Genomic DNA, 14,314 nt, shown 5'->3' on the forward strand with positions numbered 1-14,314 from the left:
GGGGGAAAGAGAAAATGCTACGAGTATCGATTGCGTGGGCTTGCAAAAGCAGTGGAAACAAGGGGAGGAGGAGGAGGAGGAGGAGGAGGAGTAGGAGAGAGAGAGAGAGAGAGAGAGGAGACAAGAAGGAGGACTAGAAAGGAAGAAAGGTGGACAAGTATTTTCGCTCTCCTTTCCACACCGATGACACCGTGCCTGCAATAGAGATATATGTACATTATATCTACGCGGGAAGTTTCTCGCCGTTTTTGCCAAAGAAAGACTTCAAAAGCGATGAGAAGCTCTTGATGTAAAACCACTTTCAAATTGTCTTTTGTATGACGTATGCGTGCGTTGGAAACGAATTCGGCCTCAACTTTGAGCGGGTAATTGAATGTTTACTTGACTTTACGTCGGTGATTCTGATTTTATTGATGTCGTAAAAATATATTGAGATTCAGTAGTTTTCCATTGGATAACTCCGTTGGTATTATTATAAAATCATCGTGCATGTCAAATCGCTGCATTTTCATTTGGTTTTTTCATTCAACCAAATTCTTCGCAGATGCCAATGGAAATTCACAGCTTCTAGACCCAATCATCCCTTTCCCACACAGTACTGTCGTATAGTATTTATAATTTGGATAAATTGACACAATATTTAATAATTAAATTGCAAACCAAATTATATCAATTCATACATCATTACTTGCAAATGGCTATAGATACACTAACTGTCCCAAAATTATATATCACAGGATAATAATGTATATATTAACAAGCACTATTGGATCCCTATTGGTTAATCAATTTTCAAACTAATAAGTCGTAACGATAAACGTGTAATCATATTAATAGCAATTAAAAATGCATATTAAAAAATGAATTCACACGCCGTTCAATAGAATTATTAAGCGAATAAAAGAAACGAAGGCAAAAATCAGCAGAATTTGAAGATAGTGAAAAATCTATTAAGTTTTTGGATAAAAAATTACTGCCCGTATCAACAAAAGGGCCTTAGGACGCACCCTTGACTCCGTTATTGATATTCCTAACGTTCTCTTCTAGTGCATCATTATATCGACTCTTGGAGGAGCAAAATATCGGATTGAAAAATATTAGCTGTTTAGCGCGTATGGCGCTTTATGTTCGCTTAATGGGGACCGAGCCCGACATATAGAACGCCATAATCTTATACTTTGTAGCCCTGACGCGAGCGAAAGAAGCAGAAGCCGACGCGCGACATCCACTCTACGTATACACGTAATCGTATACATATATACATCCGCATCCCTAAAATGAAAGCGAGAGCCAATGGTGGGGCGAGGGGGAGGGGGAGAAGCGTGAGGCTGAGCGCGCCACTCGCAACCTTCGTAGATGAAAACGAAATGAACGGTTGCTTTGGTTCGTTGACTCCCTGCTGGAAAGTCGCCTTTATTTTCTCGTTTCTTAGTCTGTCTTTTTCCTTCATTTCTCTCTCTCTCTCTCTCTCTCTTTCTCTCTACTACTTTCTTATTTCATCCCCAGCTTTCAGTGTTTTCATCTGGTGTATGGATTTTTGTCTCGAGGTACGCATTTTTTTTTCGCGTATTTACTCGGCATCGATAGCGCGGGAAATTCCCGCGAGGCATTTAGCCGAAGGAGAAAATAATTTTTTAGCTGGTATTGCTCTTTATACGCCCAAATTCATAAAGTAAGATCCTTGGTACCTTTTGATAGTAATAAAATCTAGTCAGGCTTGCTTTACAGCAACAATATTCCAAAGATACTTAATAATTATTCTACCATAGCCAATTCTCTATCATTTATATTGTTTAAGTTGAATCGAGGTGATTTATTTCACCATTGTATGAACCCGAGCGAAAAAGAGAGTTTGTTTACCCAAATTCTCGAATCATAGACTCTTTTTCATACATTACTTTTGCTTTCGGTCGTCTAGAAACTCACAAACTCACGATGTTGTATGTATTGTAACGAAAAATCATAGTGACAGAGTAGAACGGTCGAGAAGTCGCTTACCGTTGTCAAATTTAATAGAGGAAAATGAAATTCAATTCATTTCGTAACTGAGACTGAGCTAAATATTTCTTCGAGTAGCTTAATAATAAGTTTATACATAAGACCCTAAAACCCAAAAATGAGGCCTATTCACAAATTATGTGCATGAATTAATTTTAATTAATTTAATTAAAATCAATTTATTACAAAATACAGCCATGACCCAATGATCAATTGTTTATTTACCAATAAGTAGATGATCACATTAATATTAATTAATTATCTAATTTGATATTTGATCAATATTTATAGTAAATTTATTGATAATATTATTAATTCAAAGGACAAAATATTTCTTGATAATTCTTGCGCGACTAATTACGGACGAATGAAACTATCGTGGCTTAATTTATAAATGCAGAATTTGATATTCTGAAAATAAAATAAAAAAACATTGAACAGAAATATTATGGCTATCAATTTTTAGCACATAATGGTTTTAATGGCAAGCAAAGTAAATGTGTGTAAAATATTTGTTGAAGATTTTAGCATTCAATTTTATTTCTTACAATGTATGCCATACCATAAATATAAATTTTATTCCTCGTTTTACGAGCCATGTGAATTTTATTTTATACGAGGTAGTGTAACAGTAGTTTATGAAAAGGTAAATTTTTGCTACCTATTTTTATTTAAAAACTTGTTAATAAATTTTTAAATATGCTTATTTATATTTCTGAATTATTGCCTTGCCTTCTGATGTATGAAACGTTATAATGATTTGTAAAGATATTAATTCTATTTATTGGCAATATCTAGCAGGATCCTCGAGTAAAACCCAACTACAATAACTTAATTATTTCAATCTTATTTTAGTCTCTCAATTTTATTGAACGTTAAGCGCATCCCTCAAACTTTTTTCATTCTCGCGTGAAGCGGAACGATAAAAGAATACAATGTTTCCAATGTTTCTGTATCAAAAGCGCGTTTAAAAAATACTAATTGCAATTACTTTCTCTTTTAATAGGCACGACGAGAATATTTTGTGGGGATTAATGCATGATTTATAAATATATAAGACTGATGTAAAATGTTGATAAAAATTATGCTTGGAATCAGGCATTAGGCAAATTTGACTCTTTTATCACTGTTAGCTCGCCAAGTATTTTGTACATAGTTTACGAAAGCATTTCGGAGTCGTTGCTATTGTAACAAAATAGTAATATCGTTGATTACCTTTTGATTTTTGCCGCTATAAATTATGGCATTTCAATGGTGTATGCTAAAATAGTGCCTATAAAAATATTAATAAATATCTATTGCCGATTAAATATTGGGTATTGTGCGAGCAGTCGTAAATCACCCACGGTTTCCTGTTAATTAAGAAAGGCATCGAATGTAACTATATTGAGCGGCGCTTGGAAGGTACGGAAATCGGAAACGATGGCTGAGACGTAGCCAGTAAATAGATTTTTCGTTCTTAAATTATAAGCGAAACCGAGGGGTTGCGCTCGGTTTTGCTAGATAACGAAACTCTGGGTACACACTTTTGTAAAAGTGGCTTGAATGTAAATTTTATTGTCGGATTTTCTAGGGAACCTACCTGGAGCGTCCTAGGCTTTCAATGTCTTGCGAAGAGACGTAGGAAAAAATCGTAAACCAGCTACAGGTAGACATTCGAGCTTAAGCTCGAAAACTTTAGGAAAGAGAAACATTTATTTTTCCATAATAGACCCTTTGCCTTTCAACTTTTCATCTTTGCTCCTGTCGTTCTCTTCTCTCGCTCTCTTTCTTTTTGTGTATGTGCGAGGGTGCGTGCATGCATGCGTACTTGTCTCTTCATCGTATTGATAGTATTTAAAATTATGGCCAAACTTCATGGCCAGCTGCTGGTTGAAAAACTTTGAAAAAACCGTGGCCTTTTACACAAATGGCCTTAGTACAATAGCCACCCCTGTTGTTAATAGAAATGTCAACTAACGGCACATTTAAATAAACAAAATCGTTAATATTTTAATATTTATATTTTAATAGTACTTGTTTATGTTTTCTCGCGAATACTTAACTGTTTTTAATGCTGTTTAGTGGAGGATAGTACAATTTGTACAACGAATACGCCAAGCAATTTAAAGCTTTAAATAATGCAACAGGAAATTAAAGATAAGCGAAAATTATAGCACGATCATTGAGTATAAATAAGTTGAAGTAAGTAGAAAAATGAAACGGCAAAGGCAGAGGTAGAAAATAAAATAATGAACACAAATTCGTGCGATCAAACGTGCGGTAGGTAGTAATGGTTGTAGAATGAGAACAATTATCTAGGTTGACTTTTAGATGAAATTTTCGAGTCATAAGGTAGGCGAAGAAGACGAAAAACGCGGGACAGTGATTACGCTAAAAACAACGAGAATTTGCATTTGTGTTGGTTCCTATAAATTTATTTTCCAAAGAGTTGCTATTCAGAAGCTTGATTATTGCTCGTGTAAGATGCACGAGAGCGAGATATATATATATATATATATATGTATATATATATATATATATATAAAGAGAGAGATGTTAATTAAATACATTGTGGCTCTGGGTGCAAGGGCGGCAGTAGCAGCGGGCCTCCTTTTCAAAAGATTCCTGTTACTAGCGCGAGCGAGCGACATATGCGTACACGTGGATCGAGAGGGAAAAAAATGGTCCACCCTATTTTTACATTGCCTGTTTCCTTGTCCCTTTCTCCTTTTCTCTCTCACCCTCTCTCTCTCTCTCTCTCTCTCTCTCTTTAGCGCGCGCCCGCGCGCTTGCTCACTCCCTCTTGGGCTCGCTTCGCTCCTTTTGGCTTCTGCGGATCTATTAAGCTCGCGCACCCCATTGGTTCACGGCATTTTCTCCCCGTTTCATTATCATGCCGAGTGGCCGATCGAAATAATGTCCTTGCCGTTTCGATAGTTAACGCGCCAAGATAAAAGATTAAACGAAATAACATGGGCGCGCGTACCGACGTGGATGACCGGCAACGTGGTAATGCATCGATGCAACGATGTATCGTTCCACGAATACGTTAGATATTAAATAGTGGTTGGTAATGGTTATTAGGGGTGCGTCGATGCTGGTTTTGTGTGTGTGTGTGTGCGCGTGTGTTGAATTAATTATCATCCTGCCTTTATATCATACTTTTATTTCTCTGGAAGCTGAGAAGCAACTTGATCGATAATTGTTGAGCGATAGTTAATGTTTCTTAGTTACGTCGAAATGGAAGAACAATTAAATTCATACGTAGGCGGACGGCATATAACTGGCGCAGTGCAGTGACGTAACGGACAGTTAGGAATTTAATATTATCATTACGTAATTTCCATACTATTCGTGATAACTACTGTACGATTTGCCGTTTTTGAAAGGAAAAATATTTGAATCTTATCTCTACTTAAAATAGATGATAAATATAGTGTTGGTTGAATCATTAGTATTGAAAATAAGTTTTTTTTTTTCAGTATTCGTGCCTCAGTTTTCAAGTTATAAGCAAATAATCATTGATTATATTCCACTAATAATACAATCTCGTGTGATATGAAGAATCATATCATTATTTTATTAAAATGTAAGCTAGTGTTGTCAAAAACTTACTACTTATGCGAATAATAACAAACATTTAAGCTTAAACAAAATACATTGATACTTACGTAATTACAAAAAGGAATTTGTATCAATTGTGTAGTGAATTCAAATATGTAGTGAAGATTTAACAAAAGTAATTATGCTGATTCATTATATTTGCGAAATTTAAATTCGATAAAATCACTTAAATGTCGCACAAAAATTTCAATAAATTAAACTTATCCGTAGGAGTTAAACTATTATTTAAATCATTTACGGAACGATTTTCTAGGTGCATAGACAGTATATGATGAATTAGAAAAAATTCTTTTTTTTTTATTCATTTAAAAATTTATTTAAAATTATAATTTAATTTAATTAATTATAATATTTAATTAAAATTTATTTATTTAAAAATCACATTAGAAAAAAATCAATTAAACCTATGAAATAGTTTTGATGTAGGGAAGACAGACAGATAGGCTACACTTATATAATACTAATTCTCGACTTTTAAAATCGGAGATGGCGTAAAGTTTTCTTTTTTTTTTTTTAATTTCAGCATACCACACGGAGTTGCCCTTATGGCAACGAGAAAATTTTTAGTGCACTGTGTTTACAAGTTCATTATGGGGATGTAATCTTTCAATTTCGACCTAAAAACCCAATGGTTTATCCATGACCAACAATTTTTTCGGAAAAAGAAAATAAGCCTACGGTTGATCGATGGCATTCCTTAAAAAGGATTATGGTAGTATCCTGAATACAATTACTAGACCATAACAGGATACAATTGTATTCTTAGAAATGTCTTGGAACTCAAAAAGAACTACGATTCAATTAAAAGCGCGACGTATATATTTTTCTTCCATTCTGTACTCAATCTGATATATTTCTCATCCCTCTCTACACAATGTTCGACTGTCTCCATTGAAATAACAATAATCGTGGTTCAATTTTTTTCAAATAAATGCGTAACTGGTTGATAATTGTTATCCACGGCATTCATTATCCACTTTATGTAGTGTAATTTGATTTTTCAGCAAGAATCCCGATCTTTGCATGGGTAATAACGATGTTGCGTAATACGATAATAACAATACAAAGTTAAATATAACTTGACCAAGGTTTGTTATCTTCGTCAAGTTAAGCTCGTTGTCACAGAATTTATGTACAATCTATCTTGTCCGGCCTCATAAAAAGAAGTGTGCTGACATTTCTTAACTAAGATTTTATTATTATTATTATTATTATTATTATTATTATTATTATTATTATTATTATTATTATTATTATTATTATTATTATTATTATTATTATGAATAAGTTAACAATATGCAAACAATAAGCACAGTAGTGTTTTCCCTTTAGCAAGGGACGGGAAAAAAGAAAAATTCTCGAGCTTGGGCGTCCTCCTGAGGCGTTCCGCATTTTCTGTATAACTTCTGGCTTCATTGGTTCAAGTGGGCCTTCCGCTCCCAGAAAATTCATGTAATCCTCGGGAAGAATACGAGAAAAGAGAAACTACACTTGCATGAGCGCGCGCGTGTGTGCGAGGGCGAGAAAACAAGGCCCACGCCTGCGCATGCAACCCAGAGATAGAAGAAAATATCTGTAAGCCGCTGCCGCCGTCACTAAGGGCTGACCTAACTATAGGCTCCCCGACCTTAGGTATAAGTCCTAGCAGCCTAGGAAAAGTTTCAAGTTCGCGCGTGACCGAGCGCACGCACACATCGAAGGCAGTGATATCGGTACAGGTGGGCCTCGTCGTGCCTTCCTCTTCGGCCGTTCTCGGAAAAGCCGGCATTACCTCCAAGAGGTCCGGCACAACTGTTGGGCCTTGCTTTATCTGGCCGACAAATGTTCCCGAGAGAGAGAGAGGGAAGTGACTATGGTTAGTTGCGTGTTGGAAAATCAGTTGAGCTCTGCTACCCGTCTATCTTTTTCTCTTTTCGGGATTCGTCGTTATTTCCTTCTTTCTCTGACTTCGGTCGGTCTGAGCCTTCGTATCTCTCCCACCCTCTCCCCCCTTGTGCATCATCGTTCCAACTTGCCTTGCTCGTGCACTTATGCATTCGCTGGCATTATGGAATTTTGAGGGAAGCTGGACGGTTTTCCGAAACCAGACATTTATGAATTTTCTGTTGTCTATGGTTTCTGTCAATCCACTCTTCAAATTATAAACAGATTTATGTTTTTTTTTTCCTACGGTCATAGATAAGCCAAGGAGTATGTTTTATATCCTTTCCTTTTTCTTTCTTTTCTCTTTCTCCCTTTCCCCCCTCCCCCTCTCCGAATCTCCTCTCCGACTTTCCTTATTTAAAAAAAAAATAAAATAAAATATATATATATATAAACATTACTTCTTATTTAGTGATTAAATTCTTTGTGATATTGTAGGCATCGAAAGAGTTGTAGAGCGTTATGAATATAGAAATTGATGTTACAGCTGCCTACTTTCGCTATACTTAGGCAGTGCTGCGAGTACAGTATAGCGAAACCGTTTAATAGTGGGGGGTAGATATCCGAGTTTTGAATAGCTTTGGCTATATATGCACGGGACAAATCTCATTTGATTTTGCGATAAAGATGCCATTTTGTATGAGAAATGAGGCAATATCAATCTTCCATCAAATTAAATACATAAATTCATTAGAAAAAAGTCTATAACTAATTTTTATAAATCGAGACTTCTATATAGGTAGTTAATTTCCTTTCTCTAATAGTCATTGGCAGGTCATAAAGGCAGCTAGCTTTCCCTTTCCCAACACTCATAAATTATTGTTCTTTTCACCCTCTCCGTGTTTCATAATTTTTTTCTTTTGCCCAATAGTTTCGACTGAGTTTTAGTAAGAGTTTCGCTTACTCTTTCTCATCATGGAATTTGGGGCGTCGAGGAAAATTTTCCCCGAATTGGAAGCTTTTGTGATCGATGTGGCTTTAGTTCTCTTCTTCACTCTGCGCGCGAGGGTTTTCGACACGGTTACAGCGCGACGCGCTGCTAGAAATGTTTCCCAGTCATTAGGGAATAAAGTATTCGAAGGGTAAGGATTTACGCCAATAGTAGTATCCCCTTAAAGTTGGAACTGTTTCTCTCTTTATTGATCAACGCGCGAATACGTACGTAATGCCTTACATTTTCTGGAAAACGGGGAATCTTATTTGCTCATTTATCTACCAACCAATTGAGCATTTATTACGCTGCTCTAAATACTAAGTTATTTTTAAGATTGAATATATAGTCCGTGCAGTTTATATAAGTACTATCTAACGAGCATTTTATTGTTTAAAAAAAAAACTCATTATTTCCTTATCTAATAGGAGTATGAAGAGGCTGTATTAACGTTTACACCTTCCGTGGAGTGTACAGGAAATATGACCAAACTCTTGATGTTTTGCTTATATACGATATTATGCACCCTACAGTCATCATTTTTATGGATATAAAATAAATGATTATATTCATTAATTTTATAAAATGCATAGAATTAAATTTAGTTTCATTAGTCAATCGAATATTCGTTTTTTATTATTTAAAATTCTAGACAATATTTAAACTTTTATAAGCACATTGTACTTTATATACACACATACACACCTCCTAATAACCATTGACCTTACCAATATATATATATATATATATATATATATATATATATATATATACACATTGATGAGAATAGGGTCTAGTTTGTAACTTCGTAATCAGAGACTAATTTTCTTTCTCTCCCTTTGCCTGCCTACCCAGTGATTGCTTCACGAGGCAGTCTTCATTTGCATGAAAAAAAAGCTTATACGGCCAAATTAACTAAAATTTTCATCAATGCCAATGAAAACGATGGTCTAACAATGATTACCATAGCGCAGCGGCAACGAGAAATGAAAGAGAAAAGATGCAGTAAAAAAAAAGACTCTCACTCTCTCTCATTCTTTGTCTTTTATTCGTGGACCGGCACGGATGAGCGCGGGGATAAAAACGTACACATTGTATATATACCAATATTGTACAGGGGATCTCTCTCTCTCTCTCTCTCTCTCTCTCTCTCTCTCTCGCACTCTTTATGTATATATACGTATATCGTTTGGAAGGTCGAAACCGGTAAATCGGCCCCGTCGTGATCAGAGAGAAAGTGTAAAGGGCAAGCAAGATAGAGAGAAAGGGAGGTGGTTGGCTCCCCTCGTGCATCTGTGCGCGCCACGCACGCGCCTGTAGAAGGGTAAGATGAATCCACGGGAGCGAAAGAGATGGGGCTAGACCGCCGGGTGAGGGGCCAGATTTCCCGCCCGCTGTCGACCCCCCTTCACTCCCTCTCGCCAACCCTCCCGTACTCCCTCCCTCCCTCTCGGCTCCAGCCGCCGTCGTCGCCGTCACAGCTCCCGACGCTTTTATTGATTTCGCGCGGGATCCCTAAGCAATGTGTGCGTGCGTGCGTGCGTGCGTGCGTGCGCGCACGCTAGCTCGCGTATGTTGTCACGGGGCCCGGGTGTCAGGGCTCTGGGGCCCCAACGTACACGCGCCATCCAGTCTATCTTGTTATGACGAGACTTTGTCTCGACTGCTTTATCTTCCTTGGCTCCACTTCTCACTTTTCCCATTTCCTTCGGTCTACTCGCCACGATTTTCTCCGGCGGCGCTCCCTTTTTAAAATTCTACCTTTTCTATTTCTGGTGCTTCTTGGCATTCTGGATTCCTCCATTATTAGGTTGATTTTGAGATGCCTCACTCAACATTCAAAGATTTTTTTCTTCCATTGCACGCCAACTTATTACCGCTTAATCGTAATCGTTGATATTTTAATCAGTTATTGCTTGATAAAATTAATTTATTTTGTCGAGATTTAATTGCACTTATTTATGGAATTCCAATATTTCCGATTGGCCAGCAAACCTTATTTATAATCGATTACATATTATGATGGCAATCATTATATAATATCTCACCTTCCCCCGGCTCTCTCCCCACCCCTCAAAATAAATCAATAATTAATTTTCATCCTTATATTAAATATTGTGAGAATTTGTTGTGAGGCTAATCTTCTTGATATGTCTCATTATAATTATTCTTCTCACGTGCCTCCTATCTTCTAGCTTAATTAAAAATATCATTTATATCCAAATAGTCCGGCTAGTTAAACTAGTTACCCGTACATATTATGCTTCGTTTACATTTCGATTTATCTAACTCAGACTGAAATTTCAATATTTACTCGGCCAATGATCGATCGCGTTAAATTTTAACTATAATCAAAATAAATATAGGGGCGATGCTAAATGCCGAGTAACATCCGAATCGAAATTCTCTTCGCCGTACGTACTACTTTCTTGCTCCGTGCGTGTTTCACGCTGTTGGTATTCCATGGATCCGTTCTGGAAGTATTATTCCCAGTTATGGCCCCGGTTCGGTTAACCTGTTTTTTTCCTTCTTTTTTTCCTTCTTTTTTTTTCCCTAAATTATTAGTCATTCATAACCGGTGTCGACTTGGGCTTCCGCATGCGCTTCCTTCGCGGGAATTTCCGCGTTCCTTCCTGTTCCGTACAAGTATCCGTGTTTGCTATCCGGTTAGGCAAGATCTTGACAAGGGGTAAGTTGGAAAGGAAGAGAGAGCGAAAGAGAGAGAAAGAGCGAAAGAGAGAGAAAGAGCGAAAGAGAGAGAGAGAGAGAGCGCGAAAGAGAGAGAGTGAGAGAGAGAGAGAGAGAGAGAGAGAGATTGAAGTCACAGGCTTGACTGTAAGGAGGAATAGTTAGTTTCTCACTCTGCTAACGTACATGCTTTCTTTAATATAAATTTCAATGATCATTCGTCTTGCTAATCGCGCAGTTTTAATAAACTTGAATTAATGGCATAAGGATAAACATATAATGACGATATTAATAAATGATTTATAATTGAAATTAATCTCTACTTATTATTTCTAATGCAATTTAGGACCTAGGGAGTGTGCTCTTTCGATAAAAAATAAGAAATAACTGTATTCGAAAGAGAAAAACTGGCGAAGTAAGCTACGTGATCGTGAATTTTTTATCGTGATGTAATGAAGGGTAGACGAGTAGAGTAACTTAGAGTCCATATGTGTTCTGGTCTTTCTAATATTATTCGAGTGGATTTCTCATGCTCACGCACACGGACACGCGCGCGCACACACACACTGATAAGGCATTACTGCCAAAATTTGATCTTTTCTTTATTCTTTCCTTCTTTTTTTTTTTAACGTAGTTTTTGTATTTTTATATTACCTCGTTGTATAATGCAAAATAATGTCTCTTTTAACTTATAAAGCTTTATATATGTTTATGATTTTTTTTTCTCGGATTAGCAAACACATTACAATTATATTTGCACTGCTGGAAAAATTAAAAGTACAATAAAAAATATATATAAAGCTAACTATAATGGATTAGAAAAAACTTAAAATATCAAAATTGCTATCGTTCTTACTTTTTCATCAAGCGAAATGTAAATACATACGCATGGCTGCCTGTACGCATGCACACACGTGCGCGCGTATGCCACATTATTGATTGCCTATTACACGTACACACACGCGCGCGCGCACGCACGTACGCACGCACGCACGCACACACAAACACACCCATATATGCATATATTTATTACGTATCACATTTACATTATTAGCTATCGAGCTAATTTAAAGAAACTGTCTCTTCTCATAATGATCATAACAGTCAGTTTTTATTAGATAATCTAGTTATACTAGTGGCTAATTTATTGAAAATTCCGCATTCCTTTGAATAATTTATATATTCATCAATTATTTATATTCTTGTACTTGTTTTTATTTATTTATTAAAAAAAAGTATAATTTCAAGGAGGTTCTGTAGATCTCAATTTAGAGTCAGTCCTTACTGTATCCTAAAACAGGCTATAAAAAGCCAATATTTTTTTACATCCCCTTCATAATCTGAAGTTATTACTGTTCTTATTTTAACATTTTTACATTGCACTCCGAATACGTTAGTGATGATATACACACACGTTTTACTGTGTAATGTATTTTACGGCTACTGCGTAGTATTTTTTGATGTTTTTTTTTTCTTCTATACATTTCGTGAAAGGTCATGTTTAAGAGTCAAGTTTTGAAGGTGAATATTTTATTAGTAGTAGATGTGTGAGCTCATGTAAAATTGTAACTTTACTCACATAAACACTAGACGACCGAAAGTATATTTATTACATTTAATTTAATCGTTTAATGTTATAAGAATTATAATAATTATTTTACACATCCAAACTTAGCTGTAGAGTAATCAAGTATCGTATAAAAATTGCATATTTATTAATTATAGAAGTAAGAAAACTTTTATTAAAGTAATTAAGAACGCACGAGGATAGTCCGTCATACTAATAGCCGTCTTTCCCTGCACATTATTCCACATAAATTATTATGTAACGTAATGTAAATTAGAGCACGTGTGCTCGGCTAAGTTGCGCCTAACAGTGCGTCTCGTATAAAACATAAATATTTCGATCCTCCCAAGAACCAGGAGATTTCGTCCTTCCCTCCAATTGGCAACTATCGCAATATAGTACGCGAGTCTTTTGTTTTTCATTAGGTTATCGCGGTCCCTCATAAAATATGGAGTCCACTTAAATTGAGAATGTACGTGAAGCATTGTACGTCCGACATACTCGCGTCTAACGGTTGCTATTTTTTTTGTATGTGTTACAGATTGGAGTCATCCCGCGAAGTGACGTTGAGGAGATACATCGACGCACGGCATCGGACGACCCACTTGCCTCACGATGAGTCATGGCAAAAGCTACGATCGTGGGGTAAGAACCTCCTGGAAATCTGTTACTGTCACGCCCAATCTACCCTGCTCTAAATTCCCTGATCTCAAGGTACATATTATAACGCGGATGTAACCTATGTTCTTCACATCGCATCTTTCTTCCTCTTCCCATTGTTTTTTTCACTTCGATTGAAGCAGCGTGTAACGGCAACCACTCGTTTCTACTCCACTCCTCCCCCCCTCTCCCCCCCCCCCCCCCTCTAACCCCTCTCCACCTCTACCCCTCCCCCTCTCTTTAATTTCATCGAGAGCAACGATAGCACTCACTGCCAATTACCACCGTCACTTCCGTAAATTGGAAGTTTGCCCCTTCCCGTTACTAATTATGATTAAATTTATATAGGAAAATGTACATGGCAATAACTTAATTTCAAGCATTTACGCACAAGCGTCCGCGCGATTATAAAAGTCTTGGCCATAATTTAAATAAAGATTCTTAAATACGACCATTATCGATGCGCGTTCCAACCTTCCAAAATATAGCGACCATCGTAATAAGAATTTTCGTCTCCTTGAGTCGTGCTCGATGCTAAATATTGACGGATATATTTTCAGCTGATCAACAACTCGCCATGGCAGTACGTAACATCTGGCTACTCGAGTACCAGTCCACCTGGCACAGTTTCATCGGGTAGTAGCCCGAACTCCCAGTGCTATGGCAGATCTCCGGACGACCTAAGTGTCGACTCGCTCATAAGCAGCCTACTGCAAGTGGTTAACGGTGAGGATTTCGGCAACGCCTGTGACATCAGATTGCCCTCGCCAGGCAGCTATAGCGACTCGAGATGCCGCGACTGTACGGATCTACCATGCGACACGTGCTCGAAGCCGCTGCATCAGGTGAGGTTTACCTGCCACTGATCCATGCTCCTATCACCGTTTCCTTCATCCTTCGTATCGGCTTTGTCCGACGATCTTGCCAATTTCATCGACAGC

At 37.0% G+C, this 14,314-nt stretch overlaps 1 protein-coding gene across 1 annotated transcript in view; it reads left to right on the forward strand.

Annotated features, from left to right (window-relative positions):
* wech (tripartite motif containing 71 protein wech) overlaps positions 1 to 14,314 on the forward strand; it is a 22,116-nt gene that overhangs the window by 4,113 nt on the left and 3,689 nt on the right. The window contains exons 2-3 of the mRNA XM_011499532.1: positions 13,255 to 13,427; positions 13,934 to 14,218. Coding sequence (XP_011497834.1) covers positions 13,329 to 13,427; positions 13,934 to 14,218 — 384 coding nt within the window. The 5' untranslated portion in view covers positions 13,255 to 13,328. The remainder of the gene's footprint in view (positions 1 to 13,254; positions 13,428 to 13,933; positions 14,219 to 14,314) is intronic.

The sequence above is a fragment of the Ceratosolen solmsi genome, unplaced genomic scaffold (genome assembly GCF_000503995.2).
Source record: "Ceratosolen solmsi marchali unplaced genomic scaffold, CerSol_1.0 scaffold35, whole genome shotgun sequence".
Classification (NCBI taxonomy): Eukaryota; Metazoa; Arthropoda; class Insecta; order Hymenoptera; family Agaonidae; genus Ceratosolen; species Ceratosolen solmsi.